This window comes from Thalassophryne amazonica, chromosome 19 (assembly GCF_902500255.1).
Source record: "Thalassophryne amazonica chromosome 19, fThaAma1.1, whole genome shotgun sequence".
NCBI classification, from domain to species: domain Eukaryota; kingdom Metazoa; phylum Chordata; class Actinopteri; order Batrachoidiformes; family Batrachoididae; genus Thalassophryne; species Thalassophryne amazonica.
The window spans coordinates 12928659-12952663 of NC_047121.1; the positions used below are offsets into that span (position 1 = coordinate 12928659).

At 41.8% G+C, this 24005-nt stretch overlaps 1 protein-coding gene across 1 annotated transcript in view; it reads right to left on the reverse strand.

Moving 5' to 3' along the window:
• LOC117500919 (zinc transporter ZIP8-like) overlaps positions 1 to 23785 on the reverse strand; it is a 55426-nt gene extending 31641 nt beyond the window's left edge. Inside the window, 6 exon segments of the mRNA XM_034159706.1 lie at positions 1485 to 1661; positions 10529 to 10651; positions 11180 to 11265; positions 11268 to 11348; positions 21995 to 22157; positions 23419 to 23785. Of these exon segments, the coding sequence (XP_034015597.1) occupies positions 1485 to 1661; positions 10529 to 10651; positions 11180 to 11265; positions 11268 to 11348; positions 21995 to 22157; positions 23419 to 23646 (858 nt within the window). The 5' untranslated portion in view covers positions 23647 to 23785.
• Positions 23786 to 24005: the final 220 nt, after the last annotated feature.

Genomic DNA, 24005 nt, shown 5'->3' on the forward strand with positions numbered 1-24005 from the left:
GCTTGCGCCTTTGCCATTTATGCAGTGAAGTTCTTCCAGATTCCTTGAATAATTTCATATTATATATATTACAGAGGGAAAAATATGCAAATGCCTTCCAATCTTTCTTTAAGCGTAGATGACATTTTGACTCTCAATTAGACAATTATAAGCTTAGTAAGATTTTGCTTTTTTTTTGCAGAGGAGACAAAACATAATTGCTTTTTACAATCAGTCTGGTGTGTCAAGTGTCACTAAATGCAAAAAGGTTTTCACACGATGTATAGTATACAAATAATGAATGTTTATGAGTTCAATGGTACAAATTTTTAATGAGGTGAGGGCTGGAACATACCATTCAACAAGGCAAAGCCTCCAGACATTCCAGTATGTTCCAGCCCTCACCAAATTAAATATTTGTTATATTGAAAGAATGTAAAAACATTCATTATTTGTTTTATTTTATAATTTATAAACAACAGAAAAGGGACTTACATTTTGGTGTTCCACTGGTGCTTAACAGTCCAACATGAACTTTCCAAAAAAACGGAGGTGTTCTTTATCTCGCTTCCAAAGCGAATCGGTCTTTACGCGTGAAGCCTCCGCGCGGTTTTCCATGACAAAATCTCTTGTTAAAAGTGAAATCTGCCGAAAAATGGCTGATGTCCAGCTCTTGTGATAACCAGAGAAAGAGCACACAACGGTCTCGTATCCACAGAGCCATCTGTTTAGAAATGGTCCGGTGGCTTGTGCCGCATCGTTGCAGCTCGGAGCGCGGCGCACCGAGCGTCCTTAAAGGGGTCCTGAAAGCTGTAGTAACAGTCCTTATTTTCTGTGAAGCCCGTAAAAGTTTCACCGAAAGCCAGATAAATTTTTCGAATGGTTTCCAGGTGCCAGTCTCTAACAGCTTCTGAAAAAATTCTGATGGAAAAAAAGTCCTTTTCATTCCGCCATTTCCAGACAATGAAAATCCGACGAGGGGGCGGGACCACTCCTTCCACAAGGTGTGCTCACAGGAGAATGACGTCACCGACAGGCGTGGAAAAACTCATGCATGCACACGAGGGTTCAAGCATGTCTGACTTAAAAACATATGAATGAAATCCATATAGTTTTTGAAAAAAATAAAAAGGACCGTTACTTTATTGACAGACCTCGTATGTGGCCCCACGACAGACTGGCGTCCTGTCCAGGGTATGCCCCGCCTCACGCCCTATGACTGCTGGGATAGGCTCCAGCCCAGTGTGACCCTTAACTGGAGTAAGTGGGTATAGAAAATGGATGGATGGATGGATATTAACCTGAATTTGCACTAGTAGTTGCTATTGTATTATTACTATTATATTATTATGCTTTAATTATATAATAAACCTAAATTAAATTCAATCTAATTTTGTGAAGCAGCATAATTTATATAGTTTATTTATTTGTATTGTAGTAATTCTCTCATGATGCTTTATCATCCCACTCCCAGGTGTGACACCACTGTTGTAGCACTCTGGTACCTGAGAAGGCTCTGTGGCCACTTGTGGAGGGTCTGCGTTTGGACTGCTCTTATTTGTGGTGATGGTGCTGATGTGGGTCAAATTGATACCGTCCCATTTCTCCAGTGTGTCTCCGTTGTGGAGGGGGTTTTCTGGATGTTGCTCTGCAGGAGTAAAATTGCTGTGGCTGTGGCCGTGCTGACAAGAAAAAATGATGGAGTCACATATCAATAATAATTATAATAAAACAGTAACAGAGTGGAGACGTATACACATAGAAATGGTTAAAAATGAATTCTTTCGGGTCTACATTTTGCATAAAGTCATGTGGTTTATATACAGTGCATGCAGAAAGTATTTGCAGCACTTGAAATTGATTAAAAATAACAAGCTAAGAAATCATATGTACATAAATATTCACACCCTTTGCTCAATACTTTGTTGATGCACCTTTGACAGCAATTACAGCCTCAAATCTTCTTGAATACTGGGGCATTGACCCATAGGGAACCACGAGTTCTACATGTGGTTGTTTATATTATATACAGAGGACAGCTGACTTTTGGGGAAATTTATTTTTTGGCCCATGTGAGACACTGTTGAGACACAATTCTGCTGTTTTGTCTGGAGTGTGAACATGTTCATTCTGTGTTTGGGGTCACATGCATACAGAAAATGTCCACATTTGAATCTGCTGTCTGGGATGTTAAAGGATGGACACACTGATGAATTCTGTCAGGTCTGTAGCAACCTCAAATACTTTTATTGTGAAATACAGGCTCTTATTGTGGAAGTGCGTATTGGTCCAATTACCTTGCTGTTTTCACAACTTGAATCCTCATGAAAAAACATGTAAGTACGACAAAGGATGAAAGTCAGCTCTTTCTGGATTTGAATTGATGCTCCAGATACATAGACACACAGAGGCCACTTGTCTTTTATTATATGGATGATGCCACAAGCCTCGCCCTCAAACTGCCACCTTATCATGGTGGTGGAGTTTGCATACCTGGATGATCCTAGGAGCTATGTTGTTGGGGGCTTCGTGCCCCTGGTAGGGTCTCCCAAGGCAAACAGGTCCTAGGTGACGGGTCAGACTAAGGGCAGTTCACAAGCTCCCATGACCAGCATGAAATCAAGGACCGAGATGTTGGACCTGGTATGTCGGAGCTGAGGCCCCACCCTGGAGCCAGGCCTGGGGTTGGGGCTTGCACGCGACCGCCTAGTGGTCGGGCCTTAGCCCACGGTGCCCAGCCAGGCTCAGCCCGAAAGAGCGACGTGGGCCCACCCTCCTGTGGGTTCACCACCTGCAGAGGGGCCATGGGGGTCTGGTGCAGAGAGGACTGGGTGCTTTGCTTGAGCTGCTGCCCCCACGACCCAACTCCGGATGAAGCAGAAAAAAATGGAATGGAATGGAATGATGCCACAAGCTTGGTGCACCTATCTTTGGGCAGTTTTACCCATTCCTCCTGGCAGCACCTCTCCATCAGGTTGGATGGGGAGTGTCGGTGCACCACCATGTTCAGATCTCTCCAGAGATGTTCAATTGGATTCAGGTCTGGGCTCTGGCTGGGCCACTCAAGGACATTCACAGAGTTGTCCTGAAGCTACTCCAAAGATTTCAATCTTTGTCTCATCAGACCAGAGAATTTTGTTTCCCATGGTCTGACAGTCCTTGTTTCTCCAGGTTACACTGGAGTTGCGTCAGGAATGGCATCCGGCGTAAAACTTGTGCCAAATGCCCATGCAGTGTCACAGACCGAACGGTCCTCTCTGGCTTCATTGCACATGCATCATTTGGGACCACAGCAGCTCATCTGAGACGGACTCTCTTCCCCCAAGCAATCAAAGGGAATTATTAACCATCATATGACAAAGTAAAACCTCTTATATCATTCTAAGTCAGTTTTAAGCAGAAACGAGATGATAATCGGTGAGTCGCTACTGATGCTTTGAAATGAAGGAGTGAACACAGCACCAGCAGCTCGTGCTGCTGCTGCGCTCTGATCGCTTCCTCCATCTTTTATTTTGAAATAATGATCAATTTATGCGGAAATGATTGTTGTACAAAAGCTTCAGATATCTGTCGCTGACAGAGGTGAGACAAAGTCACTGTCAAGTCATTCTCAAGTTATCAATCTGCAAGTCCCAAGTCAAGTCTCAAGTCAGCTTGCAAACAGCTGACTTGAGACTTAACTTGGTACTTTGTCCTACTTCTGGTTGCTGGCAGACCGATTTTTAGGGGGGTACTGTTCGGTCTGTGACACCGGATCTGACTGTATCCGCTATGGCGACCCCAAACAAAACAGGAGCAGCAGAATGGAAAACAACACCACCAACATGGTCTGAGAGTCCTTCAGGTGCCTCTTGACAAACTCCAGACATGCTGTACTAAGGAGTGGCTTCTGTCTGGCCAGTCTACCACACAGATCTGATTGGTGGATTGTTACAGAGATGGTTGTACTACTGGAAGGTTCTCCTCTTTCCACAGAGGAATGCTGGAGCTCTGACAGAGTGACCAAAGTGTTCTTGGTCAACTCCCTGACTTAGGCCCTTTTCCCCCGATCGCTCAGTTTAGACGGCCAGCCAGCTTTAGGAGGAGCACTGGTGGATCCAAATTTCCATTTATGGATGATGGAGGCCACTGTGCTCATTCAAGGCAGCAGAAGTGTTTCTGGACCCTTTCCCAGATTTGTGCCTGGAGACAATCCTGTTTCAGAGGTCTACAGACAATTCCTTTGACTTCATGCTTGGTTGGTGCTCTGACATGCACTGTCAACTGTGGGACCTTATATGTAGACAGGAGTGTGTCTTTCCAAATCAATCAATCAATCAATTTTTTTTTATATAGCGCCAAATCACAACAAACAGTTGCCCCAAGGCGCTCTATATTGTAAGGCAAGGCCATACAATAATTATGTAAAACCCCAACGGTCAAAACGACCCCCTGTGAGCAAGCACTTGGCTACAGTGGGAAGGACAAACTCCCTTTTAACAGGAAGAAACCTCCAGCAGAACCAGGCTCAGGGAGGGGCAGGCTTCTGCTGGGACTGGTTGGGGCTGAGGGAGGAGAACCAGGAAAAAAGACATGCTGTGGAGGGGAGCAGAGATCAATCACTAATGATTAAATGCAGAGTGGTGCATACAGAGCAAAAAGAGAAAGAAACAGTGCATCATGGGAACCCCCCAGCAGGTCTACGTCTATAGCAGCATAACTAAGGGATGGTTCAGGGTCACCTGATCCAGCCTAAACTATAAGCTGTAGCAAAAACGAAAGTTTAAGCCTAATCTTAAAAGTAGAGAGGGTGTTCTGGCCTCCCTGATCTGAATTGAGAGCTGGTTCACAGGAGAGGAGCCTGAAAAGCTGAAGGCTCTACCTCCCATTCTACTCTTACAAACCCTAGGAACTACAAGTAAGCCTGCAGTCTGAGAGCGAGCGCTCTATTGGGGTGATATGGTACTACGAGGGTCCCTAAGATAAGATGGGACCTGATTATTCAAAACCTTATAAGTAAGAAGAAGAATTTTAAAATTCTATTCTAGAATTAACCGGAAGCCAATGAAGGAGAGGCCAATATGGGTGAGATATGCTCTCTCCTTCTAGTCCCCGTTAGTACTCTAGCTGCCGCATTTTGAATTAACTGAAGGCTTTTTAGGGAACTTTTAGGACAACCTGATAATAATGAATTACAATAGTCCAGCCTAGAGGAAATAAATGCATGAATTAGTTTTTTCAGCATCACTCTGAGCAAGACCTTTCTGATTTTAGAGATATTGCGTAATGCAAAAAGCAGTCTACATATTTGTTTAATATGCGCTTTGAATGACATAACAAGCCTGATCAAAATGACTCCAAGATTGCTCACAGATTACTAGAGGTCAGGGTAATGCCATCCAGAGTAAGGATCTGGTTAGACACCATTTTTCCTAAGATTTGTGGGGCCAAGTACAAGAACTTCAGTTTTATCTGAGTTTAAAAGCAGGACAATTAGAGGTCATCCATGTCTTTATGTCTGTAAAACAATCCTGCAGTTAGCTAATGGTAGTGTGTCCTCTGGCTTCATGGATAGATAAAGCTGGGTAATCACTCTGACTAACAATGAAAATGTAAGCCATACCGTCTAATAATACTGCCTAAGGGAAGCATGTATAAAGTGAATAAAATTGGTCCTAGCACAGAACCTTGTGGAACTCCATAATTAACTTTAGTCTGTGAAGAAGATTCCCCATTTACATGAACAAATTGTAATCTATTAGACAAATATGATTCAAACCACAGCAGCGCAGTGCCTTTAATACCTATGGGCATGCTCTAATCTCTGTAATAAAATTTTTATGGTCAACAGTATCAAAAAGCAGCACTGAGGTCTAACAGACAAGCACAGAGATGAGTCCACTGTCCGAGGCCATAAGAAGATCATTTGTAACCTTCACTAATGCTGTTTCTGTACTATGTGAATTCTAAAACTCGACTGAAACTCTTCAAATAGACCATTCCTCTGCAGATGATACGTTAGCTGTTTTACAACTACCCTTTCAATAATTTTTGAGAGGAAAAGGAAGGTGGAGATTGGCCTATAATAGCTAAGATAGCTGGGTCAAGTGATGGCTTTTTACAGTAATGGTTAAATTACTGCCACCTTAAAAGCCTGTGGTGCATAGCCAACTAACAAAGATAGATTGATCATATTTCAGATCGAAGCATTAAATAATGGAAGGGCTTCCTTGAGCAGCCTGGTAGGACTGGGGTCTAATAAACATGTTGATGGTTTGGATGAAGTAACTAATGAAATAACTCAGACAGAACAATCGGAGAGAGAAAGAGTCTAACCAAATACCGGCTTCACTGAAAGCAGCCAAAGATAACGATATGTCTTTGGGATGGTTATGAGTAATTTTTCTCTAATAGTTAAAATTTTGTTAGCAAAGAAAGTCATGAAGTCATTACTAGTTAAAGTTAATGGAATACTCAGCTCAATAGAGCTCTGACTCTTTGTCAGCCTGGGTACAGTGCTGAAAAGAAACCTGGGGTTGTTCTTATTTTCTTCAATTAGTGATGAGTAGAAAGATGTCCCTAGCTTTACGGAGGGCTTTTTTATAGAGCAACAGACTCTTTTTCCAGGCTAAGTGAAGATCTTCTAAATTAGTGAGACGCCATTTCCTCTCCAACTTATGGGTTATCTGCTTTAAGCTACGAGTTTGTGAGTTATACCACGGAGTCAGGCACTTCTGATTTAAAGCTCTCTTTTTCAGAGGAGCTACAGCATCCAAAGTTGTCTTCAATGAAGGAGTAAAACTATTGACGAGATACTCTATCTCACGTACAGAGTTTAGGTAGCTACTCTGCACTAATGAGACTTATTCCCCCATGCTGGGTAGCCCTCAGAGTAAATGTAAATGTTATTCAGAAATGACAGACAAGAAGGGAGTTTTCAGGAATACTTTTAAGTCTTCTATTTCCATACCATAAGTCAGAACAAGATCTAAGATATGATTAAAGTGGTGGGTGGACTCATTTACATTTTGAGCAAAGTCAATAGAGTCTAATAATAGATTAAATGCAGTGTTGAGGCTGTCATTCTCAGCATCTGCTGTGGATGTTAAAATCGCCCACTATAATTATCTTATCTGAGCTAAGCACTAAGTCAGACAAAGGTCTGAAAATTCACAGAGAAACTCACAGTAACGACCAGGTGGACGATAGATAATAACAATAAAACTGTTTTTGGGACTTCCAATTTGGATGGACAAGACTAAGAGTCAAGCTTTCAAATGAATTAAAGCTCTGTCTGGGTTTTTGATTAATTAATAAGCTGGAATGGAAGATTGCTGCTAATCCTCCACCCCGGCCCGTGCTACGAGCATTCTGACAGTTAGTGTGACTCGGGGGTGTTGACTCATTTAAACTAACATATTCATCCTGCTGTAACCAGGTTTCTGTAAGGCAGAATAAATCAATATGTTGATCAATTATTATATCATTTACCAACAGGGACTTAGAAGAGAGAGACCTAATGTTTAATAGACCACATTTAACTGTTTTAGTCTGTGGTGCAGTTGAAGGTGCTATATTATTTTTTCTTTTTGAATTTTTATGCTTAAATAGATTTTTGCTGGTTATTGGTGGTCCGGGAGCAGACACCGTCTCTACGGGGATGGGGTAATGAGGGGATGGCAGGGGGAGAGAAGCTGCAGAGAGGTGTGTAAGACTACAACTCTGCTTCCTGGTCCCAACCCTGGATAGTCATGGTTTGGAGGATTTAAGAAAATTGGCCAGATTTCTATAAATGAGAGCTGCTCCATCCAAAGTGGGATGGATGCCGTCTCTCCTAACAAGACCAGGTTTTCCCCAGAAGCTTTGCCAATTATATATGAAGCCCACCTCATTTTTTGGGCACCACTCAGACAGCCAGCAATTCAAGGAGAACATGCGGCTAAACATGTCACTCCCGGTCCGATTGGGGAGGGGCCCAGAGAAAACTACAGAGTCCGACATTGTTTTTGCAAAGTTACACACCGATTTAATGTTAATTTTAGTGACCTCCGATTGGCGTAACCGGGTGTCATTACTGCCGACGTGAATTACAATCTTACCAAATTTACGCTTAGCCTTAGCCAGCAGTTTCAAATTTCCTTCAATGTCGCCTGCTCTGGCCCCCGGAAGACAATTGACTATGGTTGCTGGTGTCGCTAACTTCACATTTCTCAAAACAGAGTCGCCAATAACCAGAGTTTGATCCTCGGCGGGTGTGTCGTCGAGTGGGGAAAAACGGTTAGAAATGTGAACGGGTTGGCGGTGTACACGGGGCTTCTGTTTAGAACTACGCTTCCTCCTCACAGTCACCCAGTCGGCCTGCTTTCCCGGCTGCTCGGGAACTAACGGCGGCTAAGCTACCTTGGTCCGCACCGACTACAGGGGCCTGGCTAGCTGTAGAATTTTCCACGGTGCGGAGCCGAGTCTCCAATTCGCCCAGCCTGGCCTCCAAAGCTATGAATAAGCTACACTTATTACAAGTACTGTTACTGCTAAAGGAGGCCGAGGAATAGCTAAACATTTCACACCCAGAGCAGAAAAGTGCCGGAGAGACAGGAGAAGCCGCCATGCTAAATCGGCTAAGAGCTAGTAGCTGCGCTAAGCTAGCGGATTCCTAAAAACACGCAAAGTGAATAATGTGTAAATAATTTAGAGGTGATTACGCAGAAGGAGTGCTTTAGTTAAGGCACGTGGAGATTACACTGGGAAACAAATCGGAATCTAGATAACTAGATCAATCTAACTGCGCAGAATTGAAACAGCTAACAGATACAGAAAACACCGCTGTGCTCCGGAACAGGAAGTGATACAATACCACAGTGAGAAGCCAACCACCAGTGAAATATCATATCTAATCACAGAATTTACCCAGGTGGACTCAACCAAGCTGAAGAACATCCCAAGGATGATTAGTGGAAAACAGGCTGCACCTGAGCTCAATTTTGGGCTTCATAGCAAAGGCTGTGAATACTCATGTACAACCCCAATTCTAATGAAGTTGGGACATTGTGTAAAATGTAAATAAAAACAGAATACAATGATTTACAAATCCTCTTCAACTTATATTCAATTGAATACACCACTAAAACAAGATATTTAATGTTCAAACTGATAAAATGTATTGTTTTTGTGTAAATATTTGCTCATTTTGAAATGGATGTCTGCAACATGTTTCAAAAAAGCTGGGACAGTGGTATGTTTACCACTGTGTTACATCACCTTTCCTTCTAACCTTTCCTTGGGAACTGAGGACACTAATTGTGAGTGTCATGATTGCGTATAAAAGGAGCATCCCCAAAAGTCTCAGCTGTTCACAAGCAAAGATAGGGTGAGGATCACCACTTTGTAAACAACTGCATGAAAAAATAGTCCAACAGTTTAAGAACAATGTTTCTCAACATTCAATTGCAAGCAATTTAGGGATTCCATCATCTACAGTCCATAATATAATCAGAAGATACAGATAATCTGGAGAACTTTCTACACGTAAGTGGCAAGGCCGAAAACCAACATCGAATGCCCGTGACCTTCAATCCCTCAGGCGGCACTGCATTGAAAACTGACATTATTGTGTAAAGGATCTTACCACGTGGGCTCAGGAACACTGTAGAAAACCATTGTCAGTTAACACAGTTCGTCACTACATCTACAAATTTTACCATGCAAAGCGAAAGCCATACATCAACAACATCCAGCAACGCCGTCACCTTCTCTGGACCCGAGCTCATTTGAAATAGACAGATGCAAAGTGGAAAAGTGTGCTGTGGTCTGATGAGTCCAAATTCAAATTGTTTTGGAAATCATGGACGTCGTGTCTCTGGACCAAGAGGAAAAAGACCACATGCAAGATTGTTCCAGTGCAAAGTTAAAAAGCCAACATCAGTGATGGTATGGGGGTGTGTTAGTGCCCATGGCATGGCAACTTACACATCTGTGATGGCACCATCAATGCTGAAAGGTACATCCAGGTTTTGGAGCAACACATGCTGCCATCCAACCAGCATCTTTTTCAGGGACGTCCCTGCTTATTTCAGCAAGACAATGCCAAGCCACATTCTGCACGTGTTACAACAGTGTGGCTTCATAGTAAAACGAGTGCGGGTACTAGACTGGCCTGCAGTCCAGACCTGTTGCCCATTGAAAATGTGTGGTGCATTATGAAGCTCAAATACAACAATGGAGACCCTGGACTGTTGAAAATCTCTCGTCGTACATCAAGCAAGAATGGGAAAGAATTCCACCTACAAAGCTTCAACAATTCGTGTCCTTAGTTCCCAAATGCTTATTGAGTGTTGTTAGAAGGAAAGGTGATGCAACACTGATTGTGTACGATATAGCCTTTTAACCGTCACATTGTCATTACATAAATCTGCGTTATTGTTACAGTCTCATAATTTGACATTTGCCAAGTCATTAATTAAAAGCCAAATTAGCATTCTTATCAGTTATTAAACCTGGAACAAATGATTCATGGTATAATTTAGCAATAAAATAAATGGTGTGCTTGCAGTAAACTCAATTGTTATCTTACCTCATATTCTACCCGCAGAAAGATTTTCAGTATCTTCTCAGTAATAAATAGGAGATAAAATCCACCAAATATTGCGGCTGCATTGTGCACATAGTCCCCCTGTGCGGGACTGAAACCCAGGGCCTGTTGGTTTGTGAGATAATTAGCATTATATATGCTGCCTTATGATCCATATGTCAATCTATATTAGCATCCTTTCATTTCTCTGTGAGGTATTTACAAAGGGTGATTGAGAAGTTTCGAGCCTGACCCAGAAAAAGTAGTGCATGGCTCTTTTGCATTCTGAGAAAACATTTCTCAACATTGTGCTCAGTGAGTCAAAACTTCACACATTCTTGAGAAATGTTGGTTTCTCAGAATGCAAAAGATGGAGAGCCATGCACTAATTTTTCTGGGTCAGGCTCAAAACCTATCAGCCCCCCCCCATCATTAAGACACTATTTATTTATTTGGAACCCCATTAGCTTCCACAAAGTGGTTGTTAGTCTTCCTGGGGTCCAAAATCTTAAAATCACAATACAACTACATTTCAGCGATTAATAATGCCTACAATTAAAATCACAATACAACTACATTTCAACAATTAATAATGCTATAATTGTTGCACTATAAGATCATTTATTTAGCCCCAGCCCCACCTCTCTCACAAACCTCTGGTATCAACTGAAGAACAGCATTGGAGAGAGCGTCCCAATGGCCCAGGCCAATGAAATAGGGTCAAACACTTGGAAAAATGGTTTCTGAGAAGCGGAAACCAGCAAAAGACCAAGTAGAGATGCCAGGTTGATCACAGTGACGGACAGAAACCCATAACCCCATACTGTAGAAAGAAGACAAGAATTAATTATGCATACGCATGATGGGGTATTGGATACTGCAAAGTGACATAGAAGAGACCTTGAGAATTGTAGTATCTGGCCATGACACACCATACATCAAAGTTTAAGCTGAGTATGAGTTCTTCAACGTACAGTTTGAAGAACTCATACTCTCCACAGCTGGAATACTCCACTCCAACAAACATGCAGCACAACAATAAAAGATAAAACAGCTCAGTATTGTAAGAGTCATGATGCATAACAAATAATGGCTGATGCACATCCAAAATGTCCTTGTAACTATCTGATCTTAACCTAAATGCTTTTCAAAATGGTTTTGCACTGAGAAGGAGTCATCAAAAACCAGGCGGCGTGCTGCGGGTTTCTACACCTTGGTTGGTGTCGGCATACACGCTCCAGAAATTAAGGTTAAAGACCTGGTGAAAGCTGGATTTCCTCTTCAGAAAAGGGGAATTCCCGCTTTCGCTAAAAAAACTTGGTTAAAGTCCTTGGGTAGGCTGGCACGCACTGCCTTAAACGTAGAGCTGAGTGTCTCAGTCAAACGGTGCTTCACAAAATGCTCACCGGTGGTCCTGATTTTTATTGTAATTTGGTTTACAGTAGGTTAAGGTCCTTGGATACGGCCAGCGTGCTGTGTTCTAAACGTAGGGGCCGGGTGTCCCAGTCGAATTGGCGCTATCGCAAAAACGCTCATCGGTGTCCTGATAACATGCTAAATGTTTGTCTGTGGAATGAGTGAAGCCGGTGAGTGTGTTTCTTCTTTGTCTGTTGTGAGTGAATGTGGCCATGTTGTATTCCTTTCTTGTCCAATGCATGGGGGTTGAGTGTGTTCTTTGTCCACTGAGTGAGTGTGGTCATATTGTATTCCTGTCTTGTCTACATGCATGGGGGTTGAGTGTGTCCATGTTCCACTTGTAGCGGGATGAAAGTCCCGGGTCCCAATTGAAAAGACGTTCCCGCTAGCTTGGCTAACGGGGAGTTCCCCTTTGGCTGACCTGGTAGAGGAACGGTCTTTTGGTGCGAGCCGTGTGGGTTTGATCCCCCACCGTCGTCCCGGCCACGAAGGTCCTGCTGGTTCAATCGCTTAATTGCTGTGGCACACAGTATATAGCTTTATATATATATATATATATATATACGTATAGACAGCCAGTGTTGCTCTGTATGCACCACTCTGCATTTAATCATTAGTTGTTGATCTCTGCTCCCCTCCACAGCATGTCTTTTTCCTGGTTCTCTCCCTCAGCCCCGGCCGGTCCCAGCGGAGGACTGCCCCTCCCTGGGCCTGGTTCTGCTGGAGGTTTCTTCCTGTTAGGGGGGGGGGGGGGGGGTTCCTTCCCGCTGTCGCCGAGTGCTCATGGGGGGTCGTTTTGACCGTTGGGGTTTTTCTGTGATTATTGTATGGCTTTTGCCTTGCAATATGAAGCGCCTTGGGGCAACTGTTTGTTGTGATTTGGCGCTATATAAATTAAATTGATTTGATTTGATTTGATATATATATATATATATATATATATACTCAACAAAAATATAAATGCAACACTTTTGGTTTTGCTCCCATTTTGTATGAGATGAACTCAAAGATCTAAAACTTTTTCCACATACACAATATCACCATTTCCCTCAAATATTGTTCACAAACCAGTCGAAATCTGTGATAGTGAGCACTTCTCCTTTGCTTAGATAATCCATCCCACCTCACAGGTGTGCCATACCAAGATGCTGATTAGACACCATGATTAGTGCACAGGTGTGCCTTAGACTGCCCACAATAAAAGGCCACTCTGAAAGGTGCAGTTTTGTTTTATTGGGGGGATACCAGTCAGTATCTGGTGTGACCACCATTTGCCTCATGCAGTGCAACACATCTCCTTCGCATCATCCGTGAAGAGAACACCTCTCCAACATGCCAAATGCCTGCGAATGTGAGCATTTGCCCACTCAAGTCGGTTACGACGACGAACTGGAGTCAGGTCGAGACCCCGATGAGGACGACGAGCATGCAGATGAGCTTCCCTGAGACGGTTTCTGACAGTTTGTGCAGAAATTCTTTGGTTATGCAAACCGATTGTTTCAGCAGCTGTCCGAGTGGCTGGTCTCAGACGATCTTGGAGGTGAACATGCTGGATGTGGAGGTCCTGGGCTGGTGTGGTTACACGTGGTCTGCGGTTGTGAGGCTGGTTGGATGTACTGCCAAATTCTCTGAAACGCCTTTGGAGACGGCTTATGGTAGAGAAATGAACATTCAATACACGAGCAACAGCTCTGGTTGACATTCGTGCTGTCAGCATGCCAATTGCACGCTCCCTCAAATCTTGCAACATCTGTGGCATTGTGCTGTGTGATAAAACTGCACCTTTCAGAGTGGCCTTTTATTGTGGGCAGTCTAAGGCACACCTGTGCACTAATCATGGTGTCTAATCAGCATCTTGGTATGGCACACCTGTGAGGTGGGATGGATTATCTCAGCAAAGGAGAAGTGCTCACTATCACAGATTTAGACTGGTTTGTGAACAATATTTGAGAGAAATGGTGATATTGTATATGTGGAAAAAGTTTTAGATCTTTGAGTTCATCTCATACAAAATGGGAGCAAAACCAAAAGTGTTGCGTTTATATTTTTGTTGAGTGTATATATATATGTGTGTGTGTGTGTGTGTGTGTGTGTGTGTGTGTGTGTGTGTGTGTGTGTGTGTGTGTGTGTGTGTGTGTACATAAACTTTAATGTAAAACTATTTGGAAGCTTCAAGTTTCTATTGGATCTAATGGAACACGTCGTTGGACACTGTGACTTACTATGGTAACAGTCAAAAACAACTGAATTCCTCCACTACAGGGATCCCAGTTACCATGGCATCGAGAGAATGGGTTTTTTTCTGTAACTCTGTCGACTGCTATGCATGAAAATCTTTCTGAGATACTCAAACCACCCCGTCTGACATCAGCAACGTTTCTTGTCTCAAAGTAATCTGTTTATTTCCTGCACTCTAAGAAATAAAACATTGAATTTAATTGATAAACTTAAGGTAACTTTTCCCACATAATATTGTCAATTAAGTGCAAAACAATATTAATTAAATCAAATGAAACATTATAACTTAAATCCCTAAAATTAACAATTGCAAGTATATTGAAAATAATAGTATTAATAACATTTAAAACCCCTGTGTTTCATTTCTTAGAGTGTGTTTTCCTCTTTGGTGGTGGCTGTGTGTCACCAGCTGACTTGTATTTTTACAAAGAGGCACAAGGGAAGTGGCTTAAATCCACTAAATTGTGTTTGGACTGTTATCCTTCTGATAACAGCAATAGCAAGCTCATAGCAATAGCAAGCTGATAGCAAGCTCATTTTGTAAGTGTTGCAGGTTGTTTGAGATCTGTGCAACAGACAGAAGAAGATTATAAATGAAACAAACTTTTTCTCCAGTCATGCAAGAATGATACTTTACACTATCCGCTGATGTGGATATTTTTATGTCTGTTACTTAAAGGGGCAAGATGTTATTGCGCAAGACGCTATTACTGAAAAAAATAATTGCAAAATCTGTATTTTGTTACAGTGATAACCAAGCAAATTTAAGGTAAGTCTTATATATAGTGCAGCAGATAACTGAAACAATCCTGCAAATGGTGATAGAAGCACAAAATTCAGCACAAATTCTCCTTAAGGTGCCTTGACACTTGCACGAATTTGATCCGTGCACTGGTACGCAATCAGCCATGCCAGAGAGTAAAGTCATTGTAAACTGTTATCAACTGTGCATGTTGCAAGTGCACAAAGAAAATTTTGAAATGTTCAAAATCTCTGGCACGCATTAATTATGTGAACTTCACATGAACATTGCACAAACAATTCAAAAACAGTGAGTGTCAGTGCGAGTCACTGCATCATTACAGCACATCGCAGTGCAGCTCATCTGAATGATTATGATGAGATGTTAAATCTATCATAAACATAACTTTACAGATACTCATAAGAAGGAATGCAACAATTTTACCACGCTATTGCAATATAAATATTACAAATAATTACCTTTTAGACAAGCTGCAGTTGCAGAAAATTCCTCTGTGATTCTGGAAGCGATTAGAGGTGGTTTCATCAGTCAAACTCTGAGAGCAAATGATTAATCCGCTGCGAAATATTTATTTTATATAATGCAGCATCCAGCGGCACAAAGTACAGCATCCAGCGGGACACAGTGGGTGGCACTGGCACAACAAATCGCGGGCCAGTGCTGGGGTTAAATGCATGGTTAATTCTCTTTGGCAGAATCCTTTTCATTGGCAGGTGGAAGGTGGAACACTTATATTGACGAGCGCACATGCACAGTGTTTCACGACTTCTCCACTCCACACGGAGGCAAAACTAAGTATTTTCACCAGTGGTGGGCACAGTTCCACTCATCCACTAACCGCTAATTAGCAAAGCTAACTTTTTGATTAGCTGTGCCCACCACTGATTTCCACATTATTTTATTTTTTAATTTTGTGGATCATGGGATAATTTCATCGCATGCAGAATGAGATGTTATGAGCAGATGAGGGGCAGTGAGTCTTTCGACTTGCGGTGCAAAACGGCCTGCGGTGGAAGAAGAGGAGGCTCTGTTCGCAGCAGAGACTCGAACCATCATCCGCAGACGCAATCAACATAATACATGTAGCTGACCGTGCCAGTCCCGGATCGGTACAACAGAGACTCAAACCAGCAGACACAGTTAACAGATTACACATGTGCCAGCGCTGCAACCTGGCACCAAACTGTTGGTGCCACAAAGGGACTTTTCTTCAGCCAGGACCAGGAATTAAATTATTTTCAGATGTAGTTTTCCAAATGTGGATATGTTTTCATCAGACTGAAGATGATCTTACTGAAACGGACAGGTAAGACTATACATTTACTCCGTGTGTGAATGGTTTTAACATTTAATAATAACATGTTACGCTACTAACATACAGTACATTAACTGTATTCAAGAAGGAAACAAGATTTATTTTTAAAATAACTGATATTTTCAGTCCCTTGTGTCATTTTTCAGATTTGAAATGTATGTACTTATTTCTAAGAAAAAAAATAAATAAATAAAAAAGCCACATCACTTTTCTCTGATGTCACAGATAGTAAACAAACTTTTTTCTCAGTTGATTACAACCAAAGAGCTGGAAAAAAAACCCCAAAACAAAACAAAAACAAGCAACAAGAACAAGAAAAAAAAAAAAACAGTTTATCATCTCCACCCGCATGCTGAAATCGCCTGCATTATTTATTTATTTATTTATTTATTTTTATAATTACCATTCTGTGTTCTGAACTCTGTCAATATTGTCACTGTTGTCAGACTGAAGGTTTTCCTCCAAGGTTTCATCTCCCTCACTGTGGTCTAAATAAGGCTCAAAACCATAAGGCTGTGTCCCCACAGCTTCTTCAGAATCACCTTCAGACTGAACTTTTAAAAAAGCTCCACACCAAAAAAATAAATCGTCCAAAAACAGGTTGACCTCTGCATGTATTACAACCCCAATTCCAATGAAGTTGGGATGTTGTGTGAAATGTAAATAAAAACAGAATACAATGAATTGCAAATCCTCTTCAACCTATATTCAGTTGAATAAACCACAAAGACAAGATATTTAATGTTTAAACTGATCAACTTTATTGTTTTTGTGCAAATATTTGCTCATTTTCAAATGGATGCCTGCAACACATTTCAAAAAAGCTGGGACAGTGGTATGTTTACCACTGTGTTACATCACCTTTCCTTCTAACAACACTCAATAAGCATCAATAAACGGTCGACATCTCTGGTCTGGATGTCAGAGCTGCAGAACATGCACCGTGTTTTGACGGACATGTGTGTGTGTGCGCTCGCAGTCCTCACACTGAAAACATAAAACATATATTGCTTCTGCAACAGGCGGTAGAGCGCGTACACTGACAGGCTGTTCCAGTAGCACCAGACCATCACATCTGTCTGACAGGACAGTGAGCAGGGCGCCGCATGACAGGCCAACAGTACAACAAATACGCCACTTTCAGTCACATAGCAGTAGAAATACACCATAGCAAATGCTGTTTGGTCAGTTATCTCAGCGCTTTTTTCTTTTTTAGTAAATACTTTTGTCTGCTTGTTGATTGTAGTCATTTCACTCCCCTGTTATGTGATAGTGATTGTGGTGCAGTGGTAGAGTTTCTGTCTGGTAATCAGAGTGTGTGGATTCAGATCCTGTGAGTGGTGTTTTTTTAACCAGGGTTATTTAACCGCAGGTTTCTGTATTGTGCCCCCCTTTATGTATTATTTATATAAACCCAGTGATATTCACAAATTATACAGCTGGTTTTATTTCATTTTCCTGCACATGAGCAGCACGATGTGGTGCAGCTTGTCCTGTGGAACACAATGCGAGCAGCTGCAGCAGCTGTGAGCTGTTGTTCCTGCTCGACAGTCGCCGTCGCATGCACAAGCTCTCGCACCAGGATCGGCGCGAGGTTTCATGGTGCGCAAATTCAAACTGTTTTGCACTGCTTTGCCATATTTGTCCAAACGTCATCCAAACTTCACACCATGTGTGAAGGGGCCTTTATTCACAGATATAAATTGCTTTTTTCAAATATAAAAGTACATGATTATGTTAGTGGATTATATGTACATGAGTAGACACTTTACTTTCATGGCATCATTTGTCACAGCACCTTTCTTAACACAGGTTAGCACACCTGAGTAGCTTGTGAAATGAGCAATTATTGAATTCATTTAGAATTGAAAATAGTGTTTCAATCGAACAACGTGGTGGACACCGGTGGTCAGGGAAGCAATCCAACTGAAGAAGGAGTCCTTCTGGGATATATTATCTCAGAGGACTCCAGAGGCAGTTGCAAGGTACTGACAGGCCTGAAGGGTGGCAGCCTTTGCTGTGGGGGAGGCAAAGCAGTGAGTGTGGGAAGAGTTCGGAGCAACCATGTAGAAGGACATTCGGTCAGCACCAAGGTGCTTCTGGCGGACCATGAGGCACCTCAGGAGGGGAAAATGGGGAACCATCCAAGCTGTCTACAGTAAAGATAGGACTCTGTTGACCTCAACTGAGGATGTAATCCAGCGCTGGAAGGAACACTTTGAAGAACTCCTGCATCAGACTGGAGCGCCCTCTGTAGTAGGGACAGAGCTGGAAGCTGATGGAGGATTTTCATCTATTTCCCTGGTGGAAGTCATTGAGGTAGTCAAACAACTCTGTAGTGGCAAGGCCCGGGGGGTTGATGAGATCCGTCCAGAAATGCTGAAGGCTCTGGGTGTGGAGGGATTGTCTTGGTTGAGACATCTCTTCAACATTGCATTGAGGTCTGGCATAGTGCCTAAGGAGTGGCAAACTGGGGTGGTGGTCCCCATATTTAAAAGGGGGATCAAAGAGTGTTTGCCAACTACAGGGGCATCACACTACTCAGCGTCCCTGGTAAAGTCTATTCCATGGTGCCGGAAAGGAGCATGGAATAGACTCTTAATGTATAGCCCATTTCAGGGTTCTAGCTAGCGCAAACTTGCGTTATGGCCCGTTATGCTATAATTTTGGACTTTTACGCTTATTTTCAATACAGCGTCTGTAATCAACCGTTTCTGCAACGCGACTCCAGTTTGAAGCGTGAATCGAAGCAATGCTTCGATTCAATGGCTTGTGGCTCTTTGATTCACCATTAAAATATCATGAGTCACTTTTGTGTGGATTAAAGTCACTAACTGGGACTCATGTCTTGTTGCAATCGAGAAACGAGAATTGTCCTCCGTTCCACTGGCACAGCTTCAAACGCTGCACGGCTCTCTGCTGAGACAGAGTCCGCTAGGAATTAATAACTTCAAAACGAATTGCCACTTTAAATAAAATGATGCCTCTTACAAATGTTGCAATACAGACAATAAACTACAATCGACTAAAACAGGGGTGGGCAACGAGGGCCGAGACACTGCATGTTTTCCTTGCAACCAATCACCTCAGCAGGTGGGTTGCTGATGAGCTTCTCCCTTGAACATAAACACCTGGTTGTCAATGAAATCACCTGCTGAAACACCTGAACATTAATGAAATCACCTGCTGAGGTGATTGGTAGCAAGGAAAACCTGCAGTGCTTCGGCCCTTCATGGCACGATTGCCCACCCCTGGACTAATACGTTTTTTCCCCCCAAAATGAGACGTCCTGCATTCTTTATGAACCTGACGTGCAAGAGCTCAGCTCATAGATATGGAAAGACATTCATGCCAATAATAATGTCTGAAAGGAAATGCTTTTGACAAAAACTAACAGATTTTATTTCTGTTTATGTCCAGAGATCAAGGATCCACCATGTAGAGTTTATTATGTCCAGAGTTTAAGGATCCAGTAACCAATTTTATATTTATTTACTTTAAGACTCAATAAAATGTTGTTCAATTTCAATTTAATCAGCTTATAAAGCACCAAATGACAACAAAAGCTGTCTCAAGGTGCCTCAAACAGACCATAAAACATTAAAATAAATAAATAAAAATAAAAAAATTCAAATACCTAATTAATACCTAAACAGAAGTACAAGAATAAAACATAACAAAATAAAAACTACTAATAAGAAAGAGAAGAAAATAGGTTTTAAGTCTTGACTTAAAAATGTCCACGGACTCCGACTGCCTCACTGAGGGTCATGTACTGGCTAACCCAGAATGAGATTGCCCACTCAACAAACTTCCCCAGCCTTCTGGCCATGATGAAGGGACTTGGGCTGTCGTACCTGGCTTTCCCCCTTTGGGTACCCCTAGAATGGCCAATTTTTAGCTTGAATTTTCAAAAGCTTACCCCCTTCCGCACCATCCCCCCCACCCCTCGGTTGCTTCGCTCCCTTGACATTACCACTACGCTAAAATTTTATCCTAGCTACAACCCTGGCCCATGTCTTATATTTATTGAATTATTTCTGTGCGAGGATGTCCCCTGGTCTCCCTTGGGAGGTCTTCCAGGCACATCCAAGAAGGAGGAGGCCCCGGGGAAGACCCAGGACATGCTTATATTTCCCAGAAGGATTGGGAATGCTGTGGGATCCCCTAGGGAAGAGTTACAGGACTTGGCAGATGATAGGGAGGTGTGGCCTGAGCTGATTGCTCTGCTGCTACCGCAACCTGGATAAGCAGCTGTTAAATGAATGAATGTTTCATGGCAGAGCTGGTAAATTTCTTGAATGAAATAGCTGGGCAGTTTTGGTCATTTCTCTCCTGTTTCCTCCAAACATGACACCTGGCATTCGCACCAAAGAGTTCCATCATTGTCTTATCAGACCAGAGAATTTTGTTTCTCATTGTCTGAGAGTCCTTCAGGTGCCTTTAGACAAACTCCAGGTGGGCTGCCATGTGCCTTTTACTAAGGAGTGGCTTCCATCTGGCCACTCTACTTTACAGTCTTGATTGATGGATTGCTGCAGAGATGATTCCTCTCTCCACAGAGGAATGCTGAAGCTCTGACAGAGTGACAGTCAAGTTCTTGGTCACCTCCCTGACTAAGGCCCTTCTCCCCCGATTGCTCAGTTTAGATAGGTGGCCAGCTCTAGGAAAAGTCCTGGTGGATTCAAACGTCTTCCACTTACTGATGATGGAGGTCACTGTGCTCATTGGGACCAAAGCACCAGAAATGTTTCTGTACCCTTCCCCAGATTTGTGCTTCGAGACAATCCTATCTCGGAGGTCTACACACAATTTCTTTGACTTCATACTTGGTTTGTGCTCTGACGTGCACTGTCAACTGTGGGACCTTATATGTAGACAGGTGTGTGCTTTTCTAAATCATGCCCAATCCACTGAGTTTACCCCAGGTGGACTCCAATTAAGCTGTAGAAACATCTCAAGGATGATCAGTGGAAACAGGATGCACCTGAGTTCAAATTTGATCTTTATAGCAAAGGCTGTAAGTACATACTTATGTATGTACATGTCATTTCTTAGTTTTTTAAAAATATTTTTAGTAAATTTGCAAAAATCTAAACAAAAAAACCCCTCAAGTTATTCACATTGTCATTATGGGGTATGGTGTGTACAACTTTGAGGAATAAAATTAATTTCATCCATTGTGGAATAAGGTTGTAAGAGCGCTATGAATACTGTGCGGATGCTCTGTAGCTATCTATATACACTATATGTCGCAGCTGTGGCAGAGACTTTGGGGGGGCTCAGGGGCCTCGGGTGGTGTTAATGTGCCCCTGCCTGGGATAGTTCCGTGCTGTGGTGATGCACCGTCATAGAGCACCAGCGCATGAGCCCAAACCTGACCTAACCTGAGAGTACTAAATTTTTACTCACATCCAGAGGACTGTTGGATATGATCTCCTTATGGATGTGTGATGTATCCTTCATCTTGGGGAATGATGAAAGAACATTAACCAAATCCTTAATGCTTAACTTTGCACGCATTTCAGCCAGTTAATCTCCAGTGGTTGGGTCTTTAGTAAGTACAATATAAACAAATGAAGCAGCATTAGCCTTTTACCTAAATGCAAAAATCTGTCATGTACATCTCTGGGAAAGAAAGTGCCACCAGACCAAACTCAACAAACCCTCATGAACTGTGAATATTTGAGCTGTGGGGGGACTTAACAAATAAACCAGGAGACATGAAGCAACTTACCAGTGTAGTCGACAGGCTGCACAGTCTTGGAGGAGATGTAGGGGCAGGAGGGCAACAGCACCTGAGTCAATACAGCGGGACAGATCTTGTCCAGATCCTGCACATTCAGCTCGCTGACATTCACCAAGCCAAAGTGGGACAAGATTTCTTCCGCTGACGGACACTGAGCGGCACACACATTTTCTTATAGACACATGCTTTCATTATAGTTATTATTTATAATTGTAATTATTAAGGCTCAGTGTATAGTTTCTCATATTCACAGTGTCTTATAACTACAGCACCACAGTGGTAGAGTGCAAACCTCCACCAACACTAGTTTCCAATTCCACAAATTTTTACCTTGGAAAAAATTTCAAGGTCAAAGTCCAGAAGAGACTTTTCATAAACTAAATTAGATGTGATCAAATGTCAGGAGTATGTATTTAGTTCATGCGCTTGAATCAAAGATTTCGGTGGTGGTGTCAGTTTTTTCTTTCAATGTTTTCGATTTCTGAATTCTTTTTCAGATAATTTTCACAGAAAATTCATTATCTCTGCTATGCACAATTTGTCATTGCTTTTTGGCACTTGGTTCCCGACTGATAACTAAAAGATAGACAGGTATAAAATTGGAAATTGGAATTTTGGTAGTGTAGGTAAATCCATAACAAACAAACAAACAAAAATAGAGTGATTGAGGCATGTTTGACTAAGATATAATGTAAAAGATACATTAAATGGGGTTTTCAATGTTAATTTAAATGGGTACAAAATCTGTAATCTGGATCAGATCCAGATCAAACTTTGTCAGTTGATAAAGGATACCATCCCACACAATGCTCTCAAATATGAAAGAAACGTGATCTTTTTTGACTTTTTTGAGTTGGGAATTTTTGAATATTCATTCAATATTAAAGACAGGGATTTTTCCAATTTTCCAAGATTGTTCCTGACGTTGGCCTTTGACCTTGAAATTTGAATTAGTTCTTGGCTATCAGGATTTGAATCTTCAGTAAAAATTGCATAATGATATGTGAAAAATTGTGGGGTCCAAGCTGTTTATAAACAAACAAACAGGGGTGAAATCATTACCCCCTCCAACTTTGTTGGTGGAGGTAATTACATAAAATAATTCATATCTATTCCAAACATTCCTGCTTAAGATTTATTTGTATTTAGCTTGATCTTCAGTTTTTGAAATTTCTGTCCACATTAAATTTTAAAAAGTTTGAAAATTAATACAACCGATATGCTTTTGTGACATTATAATTAATATTTTTGTGAAGAGAAAGGAATATAAAAAAATACAATATTGACCACAGACCAGCAATGGAACATAAAAAAGTTCAAAACTGTAAAATCACACCCCCCCCCCCTTTTCCTTTTTTTTTTTTTTTTTTTTTTTAACCCACAGTATCATTATATGAATCAGTAAAACTCACCTCCTGGTTTGCCAGTGGATTGTCATTTTCTATTAGATCGGATCTTCTGGCAGAAATTAGCAGCAGCAAATTTTCTAGATTGTCTGTTGTGACTGTTCCATTTCTATTATAATATTTTAAAATATTCTCCAAAAATTCCAGTCCTTCTTGTCTGAACAAACTTAAACTGTGTGAATTTGTAATAAAAACCAAAGTGAAGGTCACAAAACACCCAAAACTACACATCATTACCAGCTGCTGTTGTAATTTTCAATGAATTGAAAATAAAATAAAATAAAATCTGCTACTCATGAAGTTCTAAAATCATCTTGTTCGAAAAGCTCGCGACAGACACGCAACGCAGTTAGTTGCAGAGTCCAGCTCAGGCAGCTTGTGGTTTCAGTGTTTGGGGGCAGCGCGCTTCCTGATCTGCTTTCAGTGGGTCTGTCAGAGGTGGATTAGGTCCAAAGATCAGCCTGTGCACAGAAACAAAGATACGGACCTGATTCATCGTGCACATTCACGGTTTCATTCTTTCTGTGTCTGTGTGTATGTGTGACACACAGAAAAGAAAAATAAATGTTTGCGAATGTTTCTCTTCTGTCACC